General features: G+C 33.7%; 3 protein-coding genes and 1 long non-coding RNA gene across 10 annotated transcripts; all 4 read right to left on the bottom strand.

Moving 5' to 3' along the window:
• Positions 1-4,940: 4,940 nt before the first annotated feature.
• Positions 4,941-7,120, bottom strand: LOC115978100. Of its 5 annotated transcripts, XR_004088644.1 has the most exons (7): positions 6,984-7,120; positions 6,791-6,862; positions 6,624-6,703; positions 6,353-6,424; positions 5,567-5,711; positions 5,257-5,434; positions 4,941-5,167 (listed from the first exon to the last, which is right to left on the bottom strand). XR_004088644.1 is itself a non-coding variant. In XM_031100123.1 (4 exons), the coding sequence occupies exons 1-4, from the start codon at positions 7,092-7,094 to the stop codon at positions 5,366-5,368; spliced, it is 405 nt and encodes a 134-aa protein (XP_030955983.1). In that variant the 5' UTR covers positions 7,095-7,120; the 3' UTR covers positions 4,941-5,365. The 5 variants fall into 5 exon arrangements, 1 of the variants encoding a protein (XP_030955983.1); XR_004088643.1 differs by having other exon boundaries at positions 6,353-6,703; XR_004088642.1 differs by lacking the exon at positions 6,353-6,424.
• Positions 7,121-7,715: 595 nt separating this feature from the next.
• LOC115974314 lies at positions 7,716-8,217 on the bottom strand. The gene is made up of 3 exons (XR_004087891.1): positions 8,129-8,217; positions 7,903-7,985; positions 7,716-7,790 (listed from the first exon to the last, which is right to left on the bottom strand). It is a non-coding gene; the product is annotated as an uncharacterized LOC115974314 (long non-coding RNA).
• Positions 8,218-8,274: 57 nt separating this feature from the next.
• Positions 8,275-12,339, bottom strand: LOC115978037 (serine/threonine-protein phosphatase 7 long form homolog). Of its 3 annotated transcripts, none has more exons than XM_031100070.1 (5): positions 12,130-12,339; positions 10,412-10,523; positions 9,636-10,310; positions 9,276-9,387; positions 8,275-9,167 (listed from the first exon to the last, which is right to left on the bottom strand). In XM_031100070.1, exons 1-3 carry the CDS (start codon positions 12,132-12,134, stop codon positions 9,687-9,689), a joined length of 741 nt encoding a protein of 246 aa, XP_030955930.1. In that variant the 5' UTR covers positions 12,135-12,339; the 3' UTR covers positions 8,275-9,167; positions 9,276-9,387; positions 9,636-9,686. The 3 variants fall into 3 exon arrangements, with proteins under 3 accessions (XP_030955930.1, XP_030955928.1, XP_030955929.1); XM_031100068.1 differs by having other exon boundaries at positions 12,204-12,339; XM_031100069.1 differs by having other exon boundaries at positions 9,148-9,173; positions 12,204-12,339.
• On the bottom strand, positions 8,506-8,979 carry LOC115963177 (serine/threonine-protein phosphatase 7 long form homolog). Its single transcript, XM_031082093.1, has one exon. It carries the CDS (start codon positions 8,977-8,979, stop codon positions 8,506-8,508), a length of 474 nt encoding a protein of 157 aa, XP_030937953.1.
• Positions 12,340-24,801: the final 12,462 nt, after the last annotated feature.

Genomic DNA, 24,801 nt, shown 5'->3' with positions numbered 1-24,801 from the left:
CGTGACCAGCGGCTAGCTTTTCAAGCCCACTCTCTACAAATCATATTGTGAGGGATCTTTCATGCGCGAGCCCAACATCCTTATTGGGCCGCTAGAGAACTGTGTCCTTACAAACCCTACTTGTTATGACATACAGATTATTTATCATTACCCACAAGAAGTCCTTCATGAACGGATAAATTATGGGTATGGCGATCAAAGAAGACAAACATGTAAAGATCATGTTTAATAGGATCCATAAAATGTCCCAAGTAAATGTTGCTGAGTTGTACGTAAGTTCAGAGCCGCTTGCAGAAGTTGATACTGAGGAGGTGCAACAAACAACTACATCTTTACAATTTACAGCCCTAGATGATGGATGTACTACAATGGGAGGCTATACAATGGGAAGTTATACACTCCCATCTCAAGATCATGCCGCTAATACTGGTGAAACACTCCAACCTCAAGAGACACATTTAGGAGAGGAAGACGAAGACGAAGATCATGCTGTGAATAATGGTGAAAATCTTAATGATATGGATGAGTACGAAGAGAGGATTGAGCGAGGCAACTTTGACAGGGATGTGGATGACCATGAACTCGTTCCCAATTTTAAAGAGGAAAATATGGAGTACCATGATGAAGGTGATGCAGACGATGAAATTGGCATCCAGCATGATACAAATACAATCATTGCCTATACACCTCCTGCTAAGACATTCTACGCAAATACTTGGTCAAGTATGGTTGACCTTCACATCTTCAGATACCATTTGTTTCTACTTGGGAAGATAAGATGCATTTTAGTAAAGGGTTGACTTTTGCAAATAAAGAGGCGGTGAAGTGTGCATTGATAATATACGCAGCAAAGGAGAATAGAAAATTTTTTATCCGAAAGTCGACCAAAACTAAATTGTGCACCGCATGCATTGACACCAACTGCAAGTGGTACATTGGGGCATTTATGAAGGCTAAACTTAATGGTTTGTGGATGGTTATGTTTTATGTGGGTCCACAAAGTTATATACCCTTTGGCCTGTGAAAAGACGATAAAATGATGGATTCTAATTTTGTTGCATCAGAAATTGTGGGAAAATTGCAACAAAATCACAGTGCTCGTATTGATGAGCTCTGGGAGATCATACGTACTAAGTATAATCATGAGCTTTCTTACTATAAGGTATGAGACGCAAAATAAAAGGCAATTGCTAAGATATTTGGGGATTAGGAGGAGTCTTACCAAAGGTTGCGAAATTTGTTGATGGCATATTTGGATCAGGAACCTGGTACTACGTTACTACGCTATGTATTTTGGGCATTCGCTCCATGCATTGCTGCATTCAGATATTGCACGCCAATGATCAGTATTGAAGGGACTCATTTGTATGGTAAATATTGAAGGGTGTTGATGATTGCAATGACAACTGATGCTAACCAAAAGGTTTTGCCTCTCGCCTTTGTTGTTGTGGGCAACGAGTCAGGGCCTAGTTGGGGGTGGTTTTTAGAGTGTCTAAGAGGCTCGATAGAGTATGTGATACCTGACGAGGGCATTTGCATTATTTCTGACCGACATAGAGGTATCAAATGCGCCATTGCAGAGTGGCCTAGAGGTGATGACAGAAACTTACGGGTATTTCACCGATATTGCCTTCGACATGTTGCTAGCAACTTCAACACATGCTTTGATGACCCAACTCTAAAGGCATTGACCTTGAAAGCTGGATATACGACTCATGAAGCTAAATTTGAGTCTATAATGCAAACCATTAAGGATGTCGAGATTAATGCACTGAGGAGTGTAGACCCCCAAGATCCCCGTATTACACGCTATATGCCATACACATATCTAATGAGTGAGGACCTGGACAAATGGACCCAGTCACATGATGGTAGAAGACGTTACGGGGCAATGGCAACTAATATCTCTGAGTGCTTTAATGGGGTACTTAAAGGTGCCCGCGGTTTTCCCATTGCTGTAATGGTTTAGTTCACTTGGTGCAAACTTGTTGCATATTTCCACGATCGACATAAAGAAATTACTTTTGATCTCGCTTAAGGTAAAGTGTGGAGTGATTATGCAATGGGGTTCTATACCAAAAATGCGGAGAAAATTGCAGGACACACTCTGAGGAATTTTAACCATGAAATTGGTGTATATCAAGTGGTTACCCTGTACAATGACTATAAAGGTGGAGGGGGAAACCACAGTCATGAAGTGCATGTATTTGCTAGAATATGTGGTTGTGGAAAGTGGAAAAACATTATGATCCCTTGTTCACATGCAATTAAAGTTCTTCAAGGTCTGCACCTCGATGCCACCACCTATATTGACCTATGTTACAGTTTGGATAGTGCCATTCACACATATGCACATCAATTTGTGGTGCCAAAGTTAGAATCATTGTAGAGGGATGTTCGCGGACCACAGTGGGTGCTTGACCCACAGCTGTTAAGGGCCAAAGGTCGTCTTGTAAAGTCAAGAATAAGGAATGAAATGGATGAGGTACGACGAGAACGGGGAAGCCGGAAGGAAGATCTGGACTTGAGGGAGATTCAACCGAGGCAGCAATGCGAAGTGTGTCATGAAGAGGGGCATAACCGCAGAAGATGTCCTAATTCTCGTAGGGCTTTGACAAGCGGTTCTTGTGGGGCTTCGACAAGCGGTAGTGCTACAAACTAGGCAAGTGCTATCCCTATTTTTATATAATATGCTTAGAATATCATTTGCTTGTTGTTCTTCGCATTTGGGAACTAACGATCGTATTTTAATGTGGCTCAGGTGAGCGGAGACTCGATTTCAGAATGGCATTGTATGTGGGAGTTGTGGTTATCTTTGGTATGGCAAGTGCTAGGCGACTATGTAGACTATGTTGTATCGACTCAGTTGTTATTTTGTTCATCGCTGAATGTTGTTGTAATTGAACTATTCGTTATCCATTGTACTCGTTACATTAGTTGTGTTGTGCAGCGTTTGCCTATAATGCCAGCAATGATAATACTTTGGCAAGTTCAATGATAGCTAGTAATGTTTTTTGTGTGCCTCTTGTAATGGTTAAATCTATCTGCTCTGTAGGTAAGAGGGCAACTGTAATGCCCATGAACAGTAACTGGTTTAATCCAGTTTTTTTTTTGTATCTCATGTAGTCTCCCTTTGACTGGTGGTATCAAAATGTATATATATATATATATATATATATTTATATTTATATTATGCTTGTATTTTTACGTAGCCTGTGTGATGTGTCTGAATCTGGTTTGCTGCTGCAGGCGGGGGAAGGAAAAAAAATTTCTCAGTGGAAATCGAGTCTCTTAAACTTGATTTCCATTTGGGTGGCAGGATGGTAAATAACTGCCATTATAAATCGTGTTTCAAAGGGTCGATTTATGATGGATTATTTACCATCATGCCACCCAAATGGAAATTGAGTTTAAGAGACTCGATTTCCACTAGGCATACTGCCAGTGGCATTTGGCAGTAAATATTTTTGAACTCTTGGCTTGGCGTACTCGCAGCTAGTGAACTCGAGTACTAACTTGAAATCGAGTGTCTAATACTCGATTTACACTGTTTTTGTTTTTTATTTTAAATAATGGAACTCGAGTATTATATACTCGAGTTCCACTGGAATTTTTTTATTTTATTTTTTTTATACACCAATTTCAGAACTTAGTTTGAAACTAAATTGACTTCCCTGCATCTTCTCATCTGCAACGGCATGCCTTTATGAGGCCTTGTAAGACAGAAATTATATACTAGAGAATGAATAAGAGAAAATTCCTAGGAGAGCAACAATGTAACTATTAAACAAAAAAGCTTTTGCATCATCATCTTATTAAACCAATAACTTAAAATCTACAAAACCAATTGATTGGTGAAGGTTGCATTTAGCAACAAAAGAGTAAAATTCCAATACATGAAATTACCCATGATAGGCCAAAAACAAATTGACCCCTTATGATAAATTAACCAATTAATTTAACCAAATAAATAAATTAAGTTAATTAACATGTAAATGCGTGGTAGCACAAATAAATCACCAATAAACTAATTATGCAGCGGAAAATAAATAATACGATAATTTATTTACGAATAGGGAAAAACCTAACGGCAAAAACCCCATCGGGTGATTTTCAGGTCACCACTCCCGAAACTCCACTATTATCACAACAAGCGGTTACAAGTAAAGGAATCTCAAGTACCTTACTAACCTATAGTTGAATTCTTACCCCAATACCCAATTGGACTTGTTCTGTAGTGACAATTCCCCATTTTGATGCACGGCTCCCAAGTACGTGATTAACCAATTGTGCGGATCTCAGTACGCGATTTCAATCACCTACTAAGAAGGTTGTTGACTGCAAAATTCTTCAGTTCATCCACACGATGAAGATCAAGAAGATACTTGGTCACAAAATCCTACGGTGCACATACACAACAACTTCTTCAAGAGAAAGAGATGAACTAGGGTAAGAACTTTGTCTCCGGTCACAATTTGCTTAAACAGAGTTTGCTCAATGCTTGTGCAACTTGTGAACTCTTTGACGGCCCTTAAAACAATCATTTTATATGTCTAGGGTTAGGAGAAAAGAAGGCTCAAAGACACATTCATGAATTCTAAGAAAATCATATCAGAATTATGAAATTCTTAAACCTCGACAGATAGAAGGTGTCGAGCAGCTGTCGAGTAGGTGTCGAGCACATGGGTTGAACTGCTTCCTTAAACCTCGACACATGCTAGCTGTCGAGCTTTAGTAACTCTACACTTTCAGCTTGTTTTCTTGGACAGACTTGAAGGCTTCAACACTTGATCTTGAAACATGGTTTCTTGAAGTATTTAAACACATTCTAAATCTACCCAAATACAAGTAAAGTGCGTTTTGTCAAAAGGATAAGCCAATTACATAAAATTATGACATATGTTCTTAACATGTGAAACACATATGTCCTAACAACCCATTACAAGAAAACTAATCTCACTTGTTATTAGAAAAACAAGGCACTAGTTTAGCTTTAGCATTCTACATTAAATGAGGTACAAAATGACATTTGTGGCAAACTCTCAGGACTACATACTATAGCCATCAGAGCCACCATTGAGAATGAATTAAGTGAAACACTTCCTATCTCATTTCGGATAAGTGATGGACCAGCCATCTTTAGAGTTTCTTCTGTCATGTGTTGGACCTAGAATAATGCAAAACAATTACAGTTAAGTGTTTTATCACACATAAAACACCTTGAATAGCAAATTTAATGGTACATATATCAACTACCATTTGACAAATCTGGATAAAAGGCCACGATTTCAGACAGTGAAAACTTGGTCCCACTGAACTTAGCCATTGCTCAGAATTTTTCAGTACGAGGGAACTTAAAATCTGATCATGGTTGCACATGGATTTCCAGACCCAGGTCATGTGAAGGACCAATATGATGAAGGGAAGTTTCCACCTATTAAAGATTAGGACACAAAATTTCTTAAGAGCAATTACCATGCTCAATAAAACTAAAGAAAATAAGAGGCCGTACAGGACTCCACACTGAAATTAAGATACATCAGCTATAAGATATTGCATCACAAACCTCTGAAAGAATTGCAGTACAAGTAACCCCACCACTTTCTATTGTCAATGAGACTGACTCAGGAAGGTAGTTGCTCACTACAAACGGAGTACTCAGGGTCAGTTGGTGAACAAACCGCTTCTTTGATTCATCCAATTTTGCCCTCCTGTGAAAGTAGACTTGAGAGGTTATAATATTCACTCCACAAATATAAATTTCCAAGTGGGTGCCAACTCATGCGACCAGCTTTAGTTAAATGTTTAAATTTTCCAGCGAGAAAATTATATATGGGGATAAAAAAAGAACAAGCAATACAGGAAAAGTAAGGGAATCTCATTAGCAATAAAAACTAAAACAAAAATTGGACTCTGTACTTACTGTTAAGTATAATTTTATTAATTTGCAATAGAGCTGCACTGAAACATCAAACACAACTGGAACATCAAAACCACTGCTGGTATATGTTCCATTATCTTCAGTGTCATCATTAAAAATGATCTGACAACTAATACTGGCCTAATGCCCTGCATGGCCTTGTTTTTATTTGAAGATAAACATGCATAGTTACAGTTAATTAGCTAGCAACTTGTTAGGGTATCACTTTAACCACTTTCCCACCATAACATTTTCTATTTGTTTTTTCCACCACTAAGGTCCATAAACAAAAAAATTGCCTCAATTAAAATGTCACAGATATTGACATACATTATAAAAAAAAATCCACAAGATATCCATCACCTACATGTCATCATATTCATTCACTGAAGTGCATCACAATATGTTATAATATTCTAAAATCTCACTTACCTTGTAGGATCCATGATTGAATAAAGGTTCGGCTATATTGCTGAGGTCTAATTTCATCCAGCCTCCCTTTTACTGAAAATCTCATTTTAACATTTGAATATAGCTTGGGGATAATAATCTATTAACATGCAATTGTTTCAATTTTTCAAAATAAAAATCTATATTGTCAATTATTAACTATCCTCATGTCAAAATATCATAGAAGCCTTTCATTCATGAAAATCAAAGTCCAAATCCTGAATTAAGAAATACTGAATTAAGAGGAAATTACCAGTGCAAGAACCCATGACCGTGGCAAAAAGCATTGATATTCTCACTCAATTTTTGCTTCCCAAAGTCCTTTGCCTTTTTCTGTACAACCAACCAATTTAATCAATTACAGTAAGATGGACAAGTCCTTGAAAGTAAGAAAACCCAAAAATCATGATGTTTATATACTTTTAGAGACATGGCCATGGCTGCCACATCTTTATTATCATCCTCAGACTTTGTATCCTGTTTTCTTGGCTACTGAGATTTGTCAAACCAAAATAGACAAGAATTCAATGAGATAAAAGTGAGATTAAGTAAGAGCACGTCTCAAATGTAAAAAACATGGAGGTGATCAAGTGAAAGAGCCTCAGAATACAACCTCTGGGGGAATAAATGCAGCTTCTCTTTTTCTTTTGTTTCCTGCAGTTTTCTGTGCCTGCTTATCCTGCTTCTCTTGCCATGTCTTTGCTGATTTCTTTTTCTGAGACATGAAGAATTCTCCACTTTCCAATTATTCATCAATCTGAAAATACCATAGAACATTGCATGCCAATTTTCCTCTTAGATTAGATAGCAAATTAAAGAAACAAAAGATGAGGAAGAAGTTCTATTATGCCAAGAGCGGGATCAATAAAAATCCTACTGAAAGTAAAGTCTAGCAAATTCCACACCATCTCCAACTAAAATTAGGAAGAACATCAGCATCTCCATTCATAAAGCAATGTCCAAACAAAGCAGAACAGGGGGCGGAAATTTGACGTTGAAACATGATTGATAATTCAAAATATTTACCATGGGAACCAAGTATGGGAGAAAATAAAGGGTAGGTGGGATTCAAAAATGAAAAATAACAGTAATAGTAATCAGAACAAAAAAAAAAAATCCTTAATATTCAAAATATTTTTAAAGGGTTTTAAACCCTGATATGTACCTAATTAAAAGCAAAGCAACAAGTAACCTAATTTCTATCAAAGCTAAATCAAAGAGAAAGCTTGTGATATTTTGGGGGCTGGGGGTAACTGGGACCTGATGTGATGATAACAGTAAGCATTGAATTTCTTGTACGAATTCAAAATATGTAGAGACTAGAAGCAGTTCTCTCACCTTGCTAGGTTGTTGTGGAGGAGGGAAAGGTGTATATGGTTTCTTCTCTTTAGTCTTGACCTTCTTTTGCTGAACATTTTTCCTGAGTAAAAGTTACAGGAGTAATTTAAAATATGGGAAATATATTGGACAGAATAAACTAAAGAAAGTGATTTTATCCATATACAACAAAAAGTGTGTAGTAGATGCCATACTTTTTGAATTTTGGAAGAAATCTATCCCAGTTTTCGTTTGCAAGCGCTGGATCCTTTTCAAGCTCTTTCTTCATCATAAGAACCTAAACAAGAAAGAGAATGTTTGGAGGGAGGAGATAAAGAGAGATTGAGAATGTTTATAGATCTTCAGGTGTAAATAACTAAGTTGACAGGTCTTCAAGAGAAAACACTAATTACAGTAGAAAAAGAGTGCCAGTCTTTTGACCTTGATATGGTATACAGGATGCATTTTATTTTGTATGCAGTCTTCCACAATCCGCCTAACTTGCTTTAAACCTTTATGATTATATTGAAGTTCTGGCTATGTTACTGTGTAAAGAAACTTTTTTTTTTTTTTTTTTTTTGGGGATAAGTAACCAAAAATTGTATTAATAAAAACAGCACTAAGTACACCGGAGGTGTACTCAGGGAGAAATACAATCACACTCTCAAACTACTGTGCACAGAATCATATGGTGTATGTTGTGTCCTAAGGCCATGTCGCAGGACCTCTGTTGCCAGCTTAGTAATTCCAACAGTCCCAGCCAAAGTTGATGCCTCACAAGTAGTTGTTTAGTTGATTTGTTGATCAATAAGGATTTCCTATTGGACCAATAGTAAGCACCCACTAATCTGATTGGTGTCCTTATCGCTTGCCTTGCATAACTCTCGGTACAACCATGCAAGGCAAGCACTTCCCCAATTGTACATTCGTGGGTTGCGAAGGTCTTCCAACTGTTGTACCCACATTAGATGCACCCTATCGTCGGATTTGTCCATGAATATTGTGTCCCCCAGTAGCGCTAGGATGTAGCATCGTGCGTACTTATGCAGCTGATCCTCTTCAGCATTAGACGGCAATGGAGCTGCAACTTGCTGCAAAAGCCGGTTGATGAGGATCCTCTGGCCAGTAAGTTGCTTATGCTGCTCTTGATTTATAGGTTGAAAGCCAAGGAACTCCTGGCACACATTCGCCCAAACTTTCTGCGTGCTCCCTGTTATAGCGTCACCATCAACAGGAAGATCGAGAAGAACCTCCACATCTTGCAATGTGATGGTGACCTCACCATGTGACATGTGGAAGGTGTGAGTCTTTGGCCACCATCACTCCACTAAGGTCGTTATCAGGCCATGGTCAATTTCTCTACCCGGGACCCTAAGGAGTACTTCCAAACCGAGTACCTTAATGATGTCAACAACTTGGTTGTCCACCATTGACTCTCGATTGGAGAACTCTGAATTACGGGTACGGCAGGTAAGGGACCCTGGATCTTGCACATAACAGAACCATGGATTAATATATGATAGCAAGTGTGTACATGAGATTAAGTAAATGCATGTACATTGGTTAAATATATAGTGTTGTGTTTTACCTGCCCGTTCCAAATAGCTTCAGATCGATAGGTGGGTTGCAACTTCAACACCGACGCGTCAATAGGGCCAGGTTGCGTATGGTCAATCCATCCAGCATTTGCAGCAGCCATACTGCACAAGAATGGTAACCAATTAGCACGTAATAGACATGATTGAAAAAAAAAAACACACACACACACACACACACAAAAACAACCTAAGAAATATTCTCAAAAAACAACTACCAATCATCACTCCACTGTAATTGACATTTTAAGTCAGACAAAAAGGATTTTTCCGGAATAGATTTATGCCCAAGTGTTTTCTCTATTGATCGGCAACAAACTTTAAGTTGACCATTTTAAACCAGGTAAACATACCATTCTACACATTGGACCAATAGTAAGCACCCACTAATCTGATTGGTGTCCTTATCGCTTGCCTTGCATAACTCTCGGTATAACCATGCAAGGCAAGCACTTCCCCAACTGTACATTTGTGGGTTGCGAATGTCTTCCAACTTGTACCCACATTAGATGCACCCTATCGCCGGATTTGTCCATGAATATTGTGTCCCCCAGTAGCGCTAGGATGTAGCATCGTGCGTACTTATGCAGCTGATCCTCTTCAGCATTAGAAGGCAATGGAGCTGCAACTTGCTGCAAAAGCCGGTTGATGAGGATCCTTTGGCCAGTAAGTTGCTTATGCTGCTCTTGATTTATAGGTTGAAAGCCAAGGAACTCCTGGCACACATTCGCCCAAACTTTCTGCGTGCTCCCTGTTATAGCGTCACCATTAACAGGAAGATCGAGAAGAACCTCCACATCTTGCAATGTGATGGTGACCTCACCATGTGACATGTGGAAGGTGTGAGTCTTTGGCCACCATCGCTCCACTAAGGTCGTTATCAGGCCATGGTCAATTTCTCTACCCGGGACCCTAAGGAGTCCTTCCAAACCGAGTACCTTAATGATGTCAACGACTTGGTTGTCCACCATTGGCTCTCGATTGGAGAACTCTGAATTACGGGTACGGCAGGTAAGGGACCCTGGATCCTGCACAGAACAGAACCATGGATTAATATATGATAGCAAGTGTGTACATGAGATTAAGTAAATGCGTGTACATTGGTTAAATATATAGTGTTGTGTTTTACCTGCCCGTTCCAAATAGCTTCAGATCGATAGGTGGGTTGCAACTTCAACACAGACGCGTCAATAGGGCCAGGTTGCGTATGGTCAATCCATCCAGCATTTGCAGCAGCCATACTGCACAAGAATGGTAACCAATTAGCACGTAATAGACATGATTAAAAAAAGAAAAAAAAACACACACACACACACAAAAACAACCTAAGAAATATTCTCAAAAAACAACTACCAATCATCACTCCACTGTAATTGACATTTTAAGTCAGACAAAAAGGATTTTTCCGGAATAGATTTATGCCCGAGTGTTTTCTCTATTGATCGGCAACAAACTTTAAGTTGACCATCTTAAACCAGGTAAACATACCATTCTACACATTGCAGATAAGCCGCCAACTTATTATTTCACTAAGGCCCACCATCTCTATATTCTAAAGAGCCCACAAGTTATATCAGATAACTCTTTCCACAATTCCAACAAGAGTTCTAACACCAACTATTGGAGTGCCCTTAAAATTTTTAAAATCAATGAAACATTGAAACAATGCAAAGCAAGCTAAAAAATGATGGTGAAGTGATTTGATAAAGAACTACTGTTCATACAGAATTGGCCTTTAATTTCTCAGAAATCAATAGAGCACATACACCAAGTCGATTGCCTTGACATACCAAGGGGGCAAACATCATTGCAGGGGCAGAGGAGAATGAACAACAACCAGAATACCATCTAAAAAATTGTTGACTCTTATAAGTAAAAAACACAACAATCGCTAACAAATTCAGGGGATTTATGGCTTGATTGGAACAGTTTTGCTTTTTATAATTGTTAAAAAAAAAAAAAAAAAAAAAAAAAAAAAAAAAAAAAACAAGAACACACAAAAACAAAAAAGCCATCCTTTTTGAGAATAAGAATGACAAACTGACTTCTATTGGTTCAATCATTAAAATGTGTTGGGCCAGATCCAAACTGTTAAACTTTTGTAAAAACAAAAAGTACAAACTTGGAAAAACAAGTGATATTAACCAACATTAAAACTTTTTTGAAAATAAATAGTAAAAAACTTGGAAAAACAAGTGAAATTAACAAACTCTGAGGAATTTACTGGTTGTATCCTTGTTCTAAAGCTAACATGCTTGAAAAACAAGTGAAATTAAGATAACTGCTACCCGGAAAAATTGTGAGAAAGAATATTATGAGCAGTGTCCTCAACCAATATTATAGCAGTACCACAGGGAACAACATCAACCTTCTTTAAACACTATCTACTGTGAACAATGTAACTGCCACACTATCTACTGGGAACAACATCAACCTTCTTTAAAACCTAAAATTAAACATAAATTATGCCCAAAAATATATATAAAAATACCTAAAAATAAATATTAATAAATTTATTTTTATTTATTTTTTATAAGTATATCAATAATTTTTGTATCCCCATGCCCTAATTTTTCAAGAAATGTCATGTTGTCATGTGTCAAGTCCTGTGTGATGTCAGTGTCTATGCTTCTTTGGGCAAAACTCTATACTACCAAAGATCTACAAATAAAGGTCCCCAATAGTTAAAATCAAACCAATCAATTCAACCAGTCCAATCATGAACTCGTCATCAGTCCAATCCAGTTACACCAAAAAAGAAAAAAAGAAAAAAAAAAGATTAAACTAGCAACCAGATATTCAGCTGGTAAAACCAAGAACCATGCCAATTAAATAGGTTCAATCAACCTCATGAAGTCAAGATCTACACCTCCTTCAAGCTCAACCAGTCAACCTCAAAACCTCTGTCCATGATGACTCACCTAGCCAACCCAAACATTGCAGAAATGGATCAAGAGGGAAATTTTGATCAGTCTAATGGTTTTTTAAGGACCATGAATGAGGGCAAGCCTCAACATCCACGTTGCCAAAACAAAACTTGTAGAGAGAGATTGAGTGAGAGAATGCCTGATTTGGTGGATTTTTTCTTTTGAGGACAATGAAGGGGGCAAGTCTCAATTTCTTCATAACTTGAGGCAAGCAAAGCCACATCATTTAGATTTGAAACAAACAAAGTTTTTTCTTTTCTTTACATTTTTTTTTTTTTTAAGGAAAAGTTGGTTTTGGGAATGGTCAATTCTTTTTTTTTTTTTCCTTAGGGTAAGACAAAATGGGTCTCCAATGGATGAAACACACAATTGTTGACATTAACGTGAGCCTCCATTGTAATTTTATTATAATAGTAATATGCAAAGAAGCATGAATGAATGATATTTTTTTAATATTTTGCTTTATGAAAATTACTTATTTAAATAGAAAGAATATGTTTTTTTAGTGTGAACATCATTTGAAACTTAAAGATTATTAAAAATTTTAGATGTTCTTCAATAAATATTATTAATTTTATCAAGACTTACCTAAAATTATCCATTAACAAATTTCCTAAGAGCACCCATTACCGGACCCCTAATTATAAACTTATCATACAATTTTTTTAGTTTTTATAATTATAAATTTATTAATAAAATTGTTTATGACATCATCAATTTGACCACCAGTACAACCCTGGTTAGATGAGAGAATTGGCAACCGTACTCCTTTCCAGTTCTCTATCCATCCTGGTTCTTAAAACCATAGTCTACAATTAGAGCTCTACTTCCTACAACAATGCCAAAAAGGCTCTTTATTTGCTGTTTTATAACAAAACTATCAATCTAGCTGCCTTGTTTTGGTTGCATCATTAGGTTCCTATTGCTTCAACATTCAGACTCTATAAATTCCCATGCATTTGCCATTATCTTTTTTTTCTTTTTTCTTTAACTTCATTTTTTGCAGCAGGAAGTGTACATCATTCATTCATGGCTGACTTGTCACTTGCTAGAAAAACAACATTAATAATTCGAAAGTAGGAAATCTAACCAAGAAGTGTTTTCATTTGGCCTTTGATGTACAACCAATTCTGAGCAACTTAATAGAGTCCAAATCAACTAGATCAAGCAATGCAAAGATATAGTTTCAACCAGTATTCCTTACAAGGATTTAAATTTTGGTGTGGCACATGGTCCTTTATGAAGGAATGTTCTTATAACAATTTGGTATATATCTGAGAAGTTTAAAGAAAGACTAGAGATGTGGGCTTGGGTGGATGTGTGTGTGCGCACTCATCATTGATCAAAATATAGAATTATAGATTTGACCGCCCACAGAAAGTTCATTCTACCAAAAAAGAGGGGAAGAATTCTAGCAATACCTAAGAATTAAAAAGGTGCAAGCTGTCTAAGAAAACCCAATTTAAGTGTTTAAAATTGGGTGGATATGTGAGTGTGTGTGTGTGCTCATCACTCCTCAGAGATCAATATATAGAATTATAAATTTGACCGCCCACAGAAAGTTCATTCTACTAAAAAAGAGGGGGAAAATTCTAGCAATACCTAAGAATTAAAAGGTGCATGTTGCTTAAGAAAACCCAATTTAAGTGTTTAAAATTGTTTTTGTTAAGAACAACAAAAACAATTTTATATTTAAAAAAAAAAAAATTGATCGAGTTCCTAGATTCTCTAAGCACTTGCCGTTGATATAATGGCCTTGCTCTTTCATTCTATGGTCTTTGCTTTCACTTTTCTTATCTTTTTCTCACTGTATACTTCCTGTATACGTTTTTATTACTTTAATGAATTGCACTTACTTATAAAATAAAATAAAATAAAAAATTGTTTTTGTAAAAAAAAGCCATTTATAATTGCCCCTAGTTTCATTAATACAGAACCAACACCACTACCATCAATACCTAATGAAGGCAGCCACCACACAATTACTATTTACAAGACATCAAAGAAATTAAAGGAAAGGATTAATTTTATAAAATTGATTAAAAAATGGACTTCTTGAGTTAATCTTAATAATCAATGCCACCACCAGCATAAATCACTAGGAAGAAGTCTCCTCCCCACAATTTAACCACCAAACCACAACAACAACACTGTACCAGTAACCCATTGATGTAACTGCAAGACCTTTTTTTTTTATGTGAGTACAACTGCAAGACTATCATTGTCCCATAACCCTAAAAGAAGCCTCAAGATTACAGCCTACATATCAATACCATTTGCCACAATCCAATCACAGTATAATAAAATCAGCACAACTACTATGGCCTATACCAGGCTAATATGACTATTTATGCTATGTTAATACACATGGCAAACTATGTGAGTGACAATAAAGACCCATCTAAAATAATTACCAAAAGGATATCCATATGGTACATATGCCTCAATTCCACCACTCAATGTCTGTCGTTCATAACCCTGTGTGCAGATGGACAAGGGTTATGAACAAAAATGAGAAATCCTCCCTCAATCAATATCTATACACACAAACCTAGGTCTTTAGCTCAATATTTGGACATGTGCCACATGTTCAAGATTCACAATTTAACATGCCCTGTCTAGGAATCCCAAGTTTCTTAACTTCCTTCCCCCCTTTTGCCTTCACTTCTGTTGCATCAAAAGACAACTTGGTTATCATGATTTCAATCCTTTTAATTAATAGTTCATATTATCAGTTCTATAATAGATATTGCATAATATCCATGTCCATGGCATCAAAAACACGGCATTCTAAAAATGTTCGAAAATTTTCAAACAACTTGAAAATTCCTAAAAAAATATGGAATCTAGGCTAAATCTTCCAGAGATTTTCTTTAAATAACTTTTGAACCTACAAGCACCCCACTGCTGTACTGCCTAAGCTATGATCAAGGGGAAATGTCCTGAGAGTTTCTCCACACAATAAGAAAAATCTGAGCATAGTGGATAAATATTTGCACCTCATCAAATATAAACAAACCCAGAAATATAATCCAATTCCACAGCAAATATAAACAAACCCAGAAACATAATCCAATCTCAAAAAACAATAAAGCTTTGATCTTTTTTAACAGTTCTATTAGAAATTCAAAACAGGAACCAAAATAGAAAAAAACGAATTGAAACCAAAGTTTCTTTGATTTTTCTCACTATTTCTCAGCAACCAAATAGTGAAACACACTTTGAAGCGACTCACCTTTTTTTTTTATAGTTTTGAGAGACCACGTAGACTGAAGGAACTCAAAGCTCTGTGAGTGAGAGTGGAGACTTTATCAAATCTCTGTACACCTCGCTGTGGCTTTAACAAATCTTTCGGCGAAGGTGATGAATGTGAAATAGACTAAGTGAGAGAAGAGGGTGAGTGAGAGTGGAGAGGGTGAGTGAGAGAGGCACTGAAGTGTGAGAGTGAGAGGGTGAGTGAGAGAGGCACTGAAGTGTGAGACTGGTCTGTGTGAAAGTGAGTGAGAGTGGAGACTGATCTGTGTGAGAGTGTGAGTAAGGCATTAATTTTGAAATAACCCCTATTTGAAATCGGTTTCCCGGTCTTCCACGTGGTTCAGCCATGTCATAGCCAGATCGCCACGTAGGAAATCGAGTCTTAGAGACTCAAATTCCAGGTAGACCTCAGGCCAGGTCAGATTTGATCAAAACATGAAAACCAAGCCTCAAAGACTCAATTTATAGGCCCAAAATCAAGTCTTTGAGACTCGAGATGTTAGTAAATAATATAGTTTGAGAACCAGGCCTACTAACTAAATAGTTGGGAAATCATGGTTAATTTCCCATTTTGGCCGACTTTGGAAGTTTGAGAAAGGAGAGTGGGAGAAGAACTGGGTCTGGGTCTCTAGACACTTGAAAATATTTGTACTATAAATGTTGCAGATGTAAATCGAGTCTTAGAGACTCGATTTATAGGTGGACGCCACTTGGAAAAAGTGCCAACTCAGACCCGATCAGAACATGAAAACCGACCCTCAAAGACTCGATTTATAGTCCAAAATTGAGCCTTTTAGACTCGAGATGATAGTAAAAAATATAGTTTGAAAACGTGGCCTACTAATTATAATGTTTGAAAATCAGGGTTAATTTCCCATTTTGGCCGTTTTCTTGAATATGCTAACATGGATATGACTCAGATTTTTAATTATTATGGTTGATTTTGTTTGGGCCAAGTGTGCACATCATTTGCCATGTAGGTATTTTTCGTTAGTAAGTTAACAGTAAGGACTAAATTGATTGCAAGTCGAAAATTATAGAAACCAAATTGATTGCTACCAAAATGTAGGTATCAAATTGATTGTGATCCCAAAATATAAGAAACAAAATAGTATTTTCGCCTTTAAAGTAAAAAACACATAGTTTTACTAATAAAAAAAGAATTATGGAAAAAAGTACTTTTCCCCCTTATGTTTGGGGTAGTTTCATCCCCCAACTTTAAAGTTGAATAATTTACTCTTTTATATTTTGTAGACAAGTATATAATCACTGTTTGTACCCTCTTAGTTAAACCTTAACAAAATCTTAAGATTCCTAAAATATTTCATTGTGCAATATCTAAAATGCCTCACTAAATTTTAATGTCCCAAAAATTTTCTTCTTGTATTTTGAGTTTTATGTGTTAGTCATACTTGAAAAGTAAAACTTGTGATGTGTGGTATTCTATTTGTTACCTAGAGAACACAAATTTATTAATAGTTTAAATCTTCTAGATTTATAATTTTATCTATTAGAAACTTCAATGACATATGTTTTTTTGTTATTTTTTTTATTTTTTTTCTTTCTTAAAAAAGTGTTCATTAAAAATATAAGTAAGCTAAGCATCGTAGTTAGGCTCATAAAATAAAATGATAAAGAAGGAAGTATGAATAACAAAATATTCATTGCAAATGGTTGTAGATATTTAATTTGATGAAGAGTTTTAATTGCAACATATGTTATCATTTATTACGAAAATTTAAATATTATGACAATGTTTTATCAAACCTTAGTTGTTTATTGTTGGAAGATGATGACATTGTATTTTTTTTTTTTTTTTTTTTTTTTTTTTTGTGTGAGTAGATATATACTATTTTTAGTAAATAGGTTCTACAAAATGAAAAAATATTTTATATCCAATGATATCACGTCATCCGTATGAAAATCTAATAAACAAGAGACATGTGTGCAAAAATAACTATCCACTAACACATGTCTTTTAATTGTTGGTGGGTTAGTTATTTTTCGCTGACATGTCTCACACTTATTGGATTTTGATACCGTTGACATAGTATCATTTGATACCAAATACCTTCTTCTAAGAAATTATCATACTAAATAGATAACCATATGTTAAATAACTATTCTAAATTTAAATACATGGTTTGATACTACTTTTAAAAAAAAAAAAAATTATATCTTAAATTTTCTCACTTAAGGGGCAGAATGTATCTATATATCTATTTCTATATGTAAAAAGAGCAAATAGGCTCATGAATAGTAATTTTGGTTTAGTGAGTTGCTCTTTTTTTTTTCTTTTTTTTCCTTCAAGTTTGCCAGTTTGGTTTGAGCTTGTTTTTTATTTTTTTAAAGAGTCTATATATGTTTACTTTGTACTCGTAATATAAGTATATATTTTATACACACAAAAAAAATGGCAAAATTATATACATTTGCAAAAAAAAAAAAAAAATGATATATTGTACAAATTTTGCAAATTTGTACAACATTTTCTAATTTTTATGTGTTTACAATATAAATTTACATTGTAAGTACAATGTAAATTTCTATATATAAAAAGAGTGAATGGGAAAAATTACAGTAGATTCGCTGCAGTAGTTTTAGTTTGTTCAATTTTCCCTGTTTCATTGGGCACTTTTTTTTTTTTTTTTTTGGTGAATGCTTAAAGCTACAGTAGATGTGCTACATTATTTTTAGTTTGTCCAATTTGCACTGTTCCACATTATAATAAAATATTAACATAACAAATTGGCACAATAAACAACTGTTGAGGTGTTAATTCCTTATAAATCAAGATAAAAAATAAAATATCATACTGGAACCAACTACAACTAAAAATAAAGATACTGTGAAAAAAGAAGTAATTCACAATATTTTTCACAACACTTTAATAACAAATCATAGGTGGTAAATTGTTATTGATTCTAATTTAAACTTACCAATGAAACAATTTTTTTGCCCATCAATAACAACTTATAACAACCTACTACTCATGATTTGCTGTGAAATGTCGTGGATATAGCATTTTTTGTAAAAATGTTAATACATCTTGTTGTCATCACAATATTTTCAAAATTGTTGAGCTATCAATTCTTTACAAGTCAAAATAAAATATAACAAAATTATAAAGGTATTATGAAAATGTCATGTCATTCTGTTGTGTTTTTATAAATTTTTGGTTGGTTTAGTTAGCTTTTTTGAGCCAAAAATTCATTGTTTCACATATAATTTTTTTGGGTTGACTTTTTGTATTTTTTTTTCTTTGCACACCATTTTAAGTAAAAACACATAGTTTTACACACAAAAACAAAATAAAAAACTTAGGAAAAAAACATTTTTTATCCTTTAAGTTTAGGGTAGTTTACAATTTCTCCTTAAACTTTAAAACCAAGCAATTTTTCCCTTAATATTTTGAAAAATAGCAAATATGTCATATTGTTATTCTCTCAGTTAAACCCTAAAGAAAACTTATGATTTTTAAAATATTTTATTGTGTAATGTCTAAATTATTCCCACTAAATTTTAACATCTAAAAAATTTTCTTCTTGTATTTTGAGTTTTAGATGGTAATAATTCTTGGAAAGTTGGAATGATGATATAATGTGTTTTATTTGTTATCCAAAAAATATTGATTTTCTAGGTTTAAATTTTCGAAACTTATAATTTATCTAATAAAAAATTCGATGTAAATGCCTTTTGTTATTTTTTTATTTATTTTTATTTTTATAGCAAAACTCAGTTGTTTATTGTTGAAAGATGATAATATTCGTTATCAATCTTAAAAGTTTTTTTAGTGAGTAGATATATTGCCTTTTGTAAATAGGTACTAAAAAACTATTATAGTAAAATAGATATTTATATGTTAAATAACTACTCTAGCTTTGTGGTTGATCAAAATTCTAATACGAATGAAATTAACTTTTTATGATATAATTATCAAAATTCTTAATATTAATGTCTTTTTTGATCAATGCAAATCTCTATGTACTTTAAAAATAAAATGATTTATATATTTGTTTTGTGATACAAATAAAATCTAAAATTGACCTTAATCGCTACTCTTTTTCCACGTCAAGCACGTGCCTTACACATGCTGCCATAACTAGTTATATATAAAAAGCGCAAATGCGCTAAAGCTATGGTAAAAAACTACAGTAATTTTGTTTATTCAATACTTTGCATTGTTTCGCTGATTTTTTTTTTTAAATTTAAAAAAAATTTATGTAGAGCTGTTAGTTAACATAATAAATTATCACAATATTTTGATTATTTTTACAATTGTTGAGGTGTTAATTTCTTATAGGTCAAAATAAAATGTTATACTAGAACCAACTACAACTAAAAATAAAGGTAATGTGTAAAAAGAAGTGCTAAATCCACAACATTTTTCACAACACTTTAATAACAAAAGTGTGATTGCGTAAAGCTATAGTAGCAACTACATTTTTTTTTTTGGTTTGTTCAATTAGGCCTATTCACTAGCCTTCTTTTCTTTCTTTCTTTTTTCTTTTTCTTTTTTTGGTAATATCAACCGATCAACTCTTTTTTATTTATTTATTATTTATTTTTTTATATATAGTTGTTAGTTAACACAACTATGGGAGGGAGATTTGTCTCAGGCTTAGTGGTATTGGTACACTCATGTCTTAGGCTCAAGCTTATAAGGCATGTGTGGGAGGCATCTCTCCCCAATGTGGGATTGAGCAAATTCGTGAGGGTGGCATCGGTCTCCTCGGCCCATTTCCAAAGCAAACAATTCCTTTGTTGGGGTTTGAGACAAATCTCTCTCTCACAACAACAAATTGTCACAATATTTTCACAATTCTTGAGAAGTTAATTCCTTATAGATCAAAATAAAATATCATATTGGAACTAACTACAACTAAAAATAAATGTATTGTTATACTGAAATAACAAATTTTACAATATTTTCATAATTATTGAGATATCAATTTCTTATAAATTGAAATAAAATAATAAAATATGAAACTGTGACCAACTACAACTAAAAATAAATGTTTTGTGAAAATGTTGTAACACTTGTTGTGTGAATGTGTAAAAGCTACTATAGTAACTATAGTATTATTATTTTTTATTTTTTTATTCAATATGTACAGTTCATCACTTCATTAGCCCTTTCTTTTTTTCATTTTTTTTCATCGATTTGTGCTCTTTTTTTTTTTTAATATTTGTATGAGTTGGCATATATTTTGTTATACTGACACAATGAATTTCACAATTCACAATTATTGATGTGTCAATTTTTATAAGTAGGAATAAAATAATAAAATATGAGACTGTGATCAACCACAACTAAAAATAAATGTTTTGAGAAAATGTTGTAACACTTGTTGTTATCACAAACAATTGTTGAGATCTCAATTTCTTATAGATCAAATAAAAAATTTCTAAGTTCACAACATTTTCACATTAATTTCACAACAAATTATAGGTGGTAAGCTATTATTGATGGATAAAAAAATAATATCAGTTATGGGTCCATTTTAAAATCAGTAACAACTTGTCATCTAGAATTTGTTATGAAAATATTATGGAGATAGCATTTCTATAAAATAAATAATAATATATCAAACTAAAACTTACCATGGTTGAAAATAAAGGTATTGTGAAAATATTGTGACATTTTATTGTGTTTCTAAACTTCTTTTTTGGTTTAGTCAAATTTGGTGATAAAAAATTCACTGTTCTACGCACAATTTTTTTCTGTTATTTTTTTTTTTAATGCATAGTTTAAAGTGATTGTCCTAATTAAAAATCAATAACAATTTATCATCTAAAATTTGTTTTGAAAATATTATGGATGTAGCATTAGTCTAAAATAAATTATAAAATATCATATCAAGGCCCACCATAGCTAAAATAAATGTATTGAGAAAATATTGTAGCATTTATTGTGTTCCTGACTTTTTTTTTTTAGCCAATTTGTTGAGCCAAAATTTATAGTTTTACAAACATTTTTCTTGAGTTTTTTTTAACACATTGTTTAAAGTAAAAAACACATAGTTTTACCAACCAAAAAAAAAAAAAAAAAATTATAGAAAAAAGTACTTTCCTCTTTTATGTTTGGGGTAGTTTCATCCCTCCAACTTTAAAGTTGAATAATTTCCTCTTTTATATTTTGTACAAACATATAGTCCCTGTTGTTATTCTCTTAGTTAAATCCTAACAAAATCTTATGATTCCTAGAATATTTCATTGTGCAATATCTAAAATGTCTCTCTAAATTTTAATGTCCCAAAACTTTTCTTTGTGTATTTTGAGTTTTATGTGTTAGTCATACTTAAAAAGTAAAAATGGTGATCTATGGTATTCTATTTATTACCTAGAGAACACTAATTTATTAAATGTTTAAATCTTCTAGATTTATAATTTTATTTAATATAAACTATTAGGGTCATATTTTCTATGTTATTGGCTCATCATTTGACAAAACACACTTTACTTGTAAATTGAGTAGAATCTAAGTTGGGTTTGATACATATCAAGTGGTTGTATTATAGACATGAAGATTGATTCGAGAAACAAGTGAAGAAAAGCTATTTTACTGAAACTTGACCGATAGCTTGATAGAAGGCATCTATCAAGATTTACTGGGCAAGCTCAACACCAGCTCGACACTAGCTCGAACTATCGAGTTTTACGAATTCAGAATTTCCAGATCTGAATTTTGACCCATGCTGATATATTTGTTTAGGGTTTCTTCTCTCATAACCCTAGACATAAGGCTCTTTTAAGAGCCGTCATATACGGATACAATGACTAAGAACTTAATTTTTCTCTATGAGAAGCTACTGTGTTTGTACACCATAGGGTTTTGTAACCAAGTACTTCCTATTCTTCATCGTTCATGAAGTGAAGAACTTTACAGCTAGCAACAATCATTCAAGTTGCTGGAGTTAGTCATGTGTTGGGATCCGTGCAAAGGGTTAGTCACAGATTGGAGATTTGTGCATCAAATGAAAGAAGGTTACTACAAGATCAAGTCCAATTGGGTATTGGAGTGAAGGTTCAATTGTAGGTTGGTATTTTGGGATAGGCCAAGGTAGTGGTAAGATTTCTCATATATGTAACCGCTTAATTATTGATTAGTGGATTCTTGGGAGTGGTGATCTTAAATTCACCTGGTGAGGTTTTTGCCTTACGAAAAGTTTTGCCCATTTGTCAACAAATCATCGTGTCAATTTAATTTCCACTGCATTTAGCTTTTTTTTTTTGTGATTTGTTGGTGCCTCCATGATTTGCATGTAATTTGACCTAATTAATCAACTTTAGTAATTAAATTAATTAACCAAGGTCAAGCTATCTTAACCCAACAGAAACTTCAATGACATATGTCTTCTGTTATTTTTTCTTTCTTTCTTAAAAAGGTGTTTATTAAAAATTAAAGCTAAGCATCGTAGTTAGGCTCATAAAATAAAATGAAAAAGAAGGAAGTATGAATAACAAAATATTCATTGCAAATGGTTGTAGGTATTTAATTTGATGAAAAGTTTCAATTGTATTATATATCATCATTTATTGCGAAAATTTAAATATTGTCACAATGTTTTATCAAAACTTAGTTGTTTATTGTTGAAAAATGATGACATTTGTTATAATTCTTAGTAGAATTTTTTGTAAGTAGATATTGTCTTTAGTAAATAGGTTGTAAGAAATTATCATACTAAATAGATAGTCATATGTTAAATAATTATTCAACATTTAAATACATGATTTGATACCACTTCAAAAAAAATTCTATCTAAAATTTTTTCACTCAAGGGGCAGCACATGCCTTGCACGTGCAACCCTTACTAGTATATTCAAAATATGGGAAGAATGATAATATGTAGAATTGGATTGAAGTAGACCTAAACGGACCGAATGGACTGATATGGACCAAAGTAGACTGCAATAGACCGAAATGGAATGATGTGGATCGAAATAGACCAAGTGGATTGAAATGGACAAAAATACATTAAAAGGGACCTAATTGGACTAAAGTGGACCCAAGTGCACTGAATTGGACCGAAGTGAACTGAATTGGACCAAAGTAGACCGAATTAAACTAAAATAGACCAAAGTGAACCAAATAGACTGAATGGACTGCATTCTTGATATATAAACTCTACTTTAGAAGCAAGCACCAACTTTCTTAAATGATAAGATGGTTTTCTAATTGTATACATCTGTGCTCTGTACTTAGTGCCATTGCGCATATGATGTTTTCCTTATTCCACAGGCAACAACTCCAGCATCTTTTCATGAATTTTAATGAGTTCTTTGGAGGCCACCTAGGAATTGACTAGAGCTTTTTTTTAAGAAATTATTTTATTTTATTTTTTATTTAAGTGGGAAGCTCAGGTGTATATAGCTTGTTTGGGATTGCTTTGAGATAGGTCTTACATCAACAAGTGTGTATGTGTGTGTGTATATATATGTATGTATATGAATATAAATAAATAATTTTACCATTTTTTTCACAGGTTATGATTGGTATACAATAAAAGTGATGTTAGTGGGGATTTCATGTGAAGGTAATATTGCAACAATCACAATCCACCACCTTAGACATTGTGAAAAAAATTATGTTTGTAGCATTTCTTATTTAATATGTGACTTCTGTGTGTATCTAAAACGTATTCCATATGGTTACATGATTTCCTTAAAATGTGGAGATGAAGAGGAAAATTCATAGGATCAAATTATATCATGAATTACTCTACATTTGCAAATAGCAAGTTACTCTTTTGTAGGGCAGCTGTGAAAGAATGTTGGGTAATTTGAAACAATCTAATGAAACATATGCCAAAAGATAAATGGAGGGAAGTCTTATTGTTTTTCAATTAAAAACACAAGAAGTGATATAAAAGGAGTTAATCAGAATCAAACTATAGGTCCAAGAAGTGAAAAAAATGAAAAATATTTAAGATTCCTTTCATAATAGGAAGATCAAAGAAGAAAACATTTATGGAGATCAAAGAAAGGTTACGCTAATCAAATCAACAAAGTGGAATGGGGGTTTTGGAATGTTCAAAAAAAAAAAAAAAAATTGTTAGTCAAACAAGATTGAAGACTAATGCATTATATGAACTTTTTACTATATAGTATTTACGTGACCATGCTTCATACAGACATACACATGGAAAAGCAGCTTGATGCAAGTTGGGTGATAAAAGTAGATGGAGCATAAGAAAAGGGTGTAGTGTGAAAAATATCAGGCAATACATGGATGTTGAAGCCTTCTATCTTTTGAGGTAATATCTCCAACTATTAACCTTCCACAAGATGCAAAGTAAGTGCTCTAATAGATGTGAAAAAGAAATCCTTGAATGAG

This window comes from Quercus lobata, chromosome 2, assembly GCF_001633185.2.
Source record: "Quercus lobata isolate SW786 chromosome 2, ValleyOak3.0 Primary Assembly, whole genome shotgun sequence".
Classification (NCBI taxonomy): Eukaryota; Viridiplantae; Streptophyta; class Magnoliopsida; order Fagales; family Fagaceae; genus Quercus; species Quercus lobata.
The sequence above is the reverse complement of the archived record's forward strand: the minus strand, read 5'-3'. Positions and strand labels throughout refer to the sequence as shown.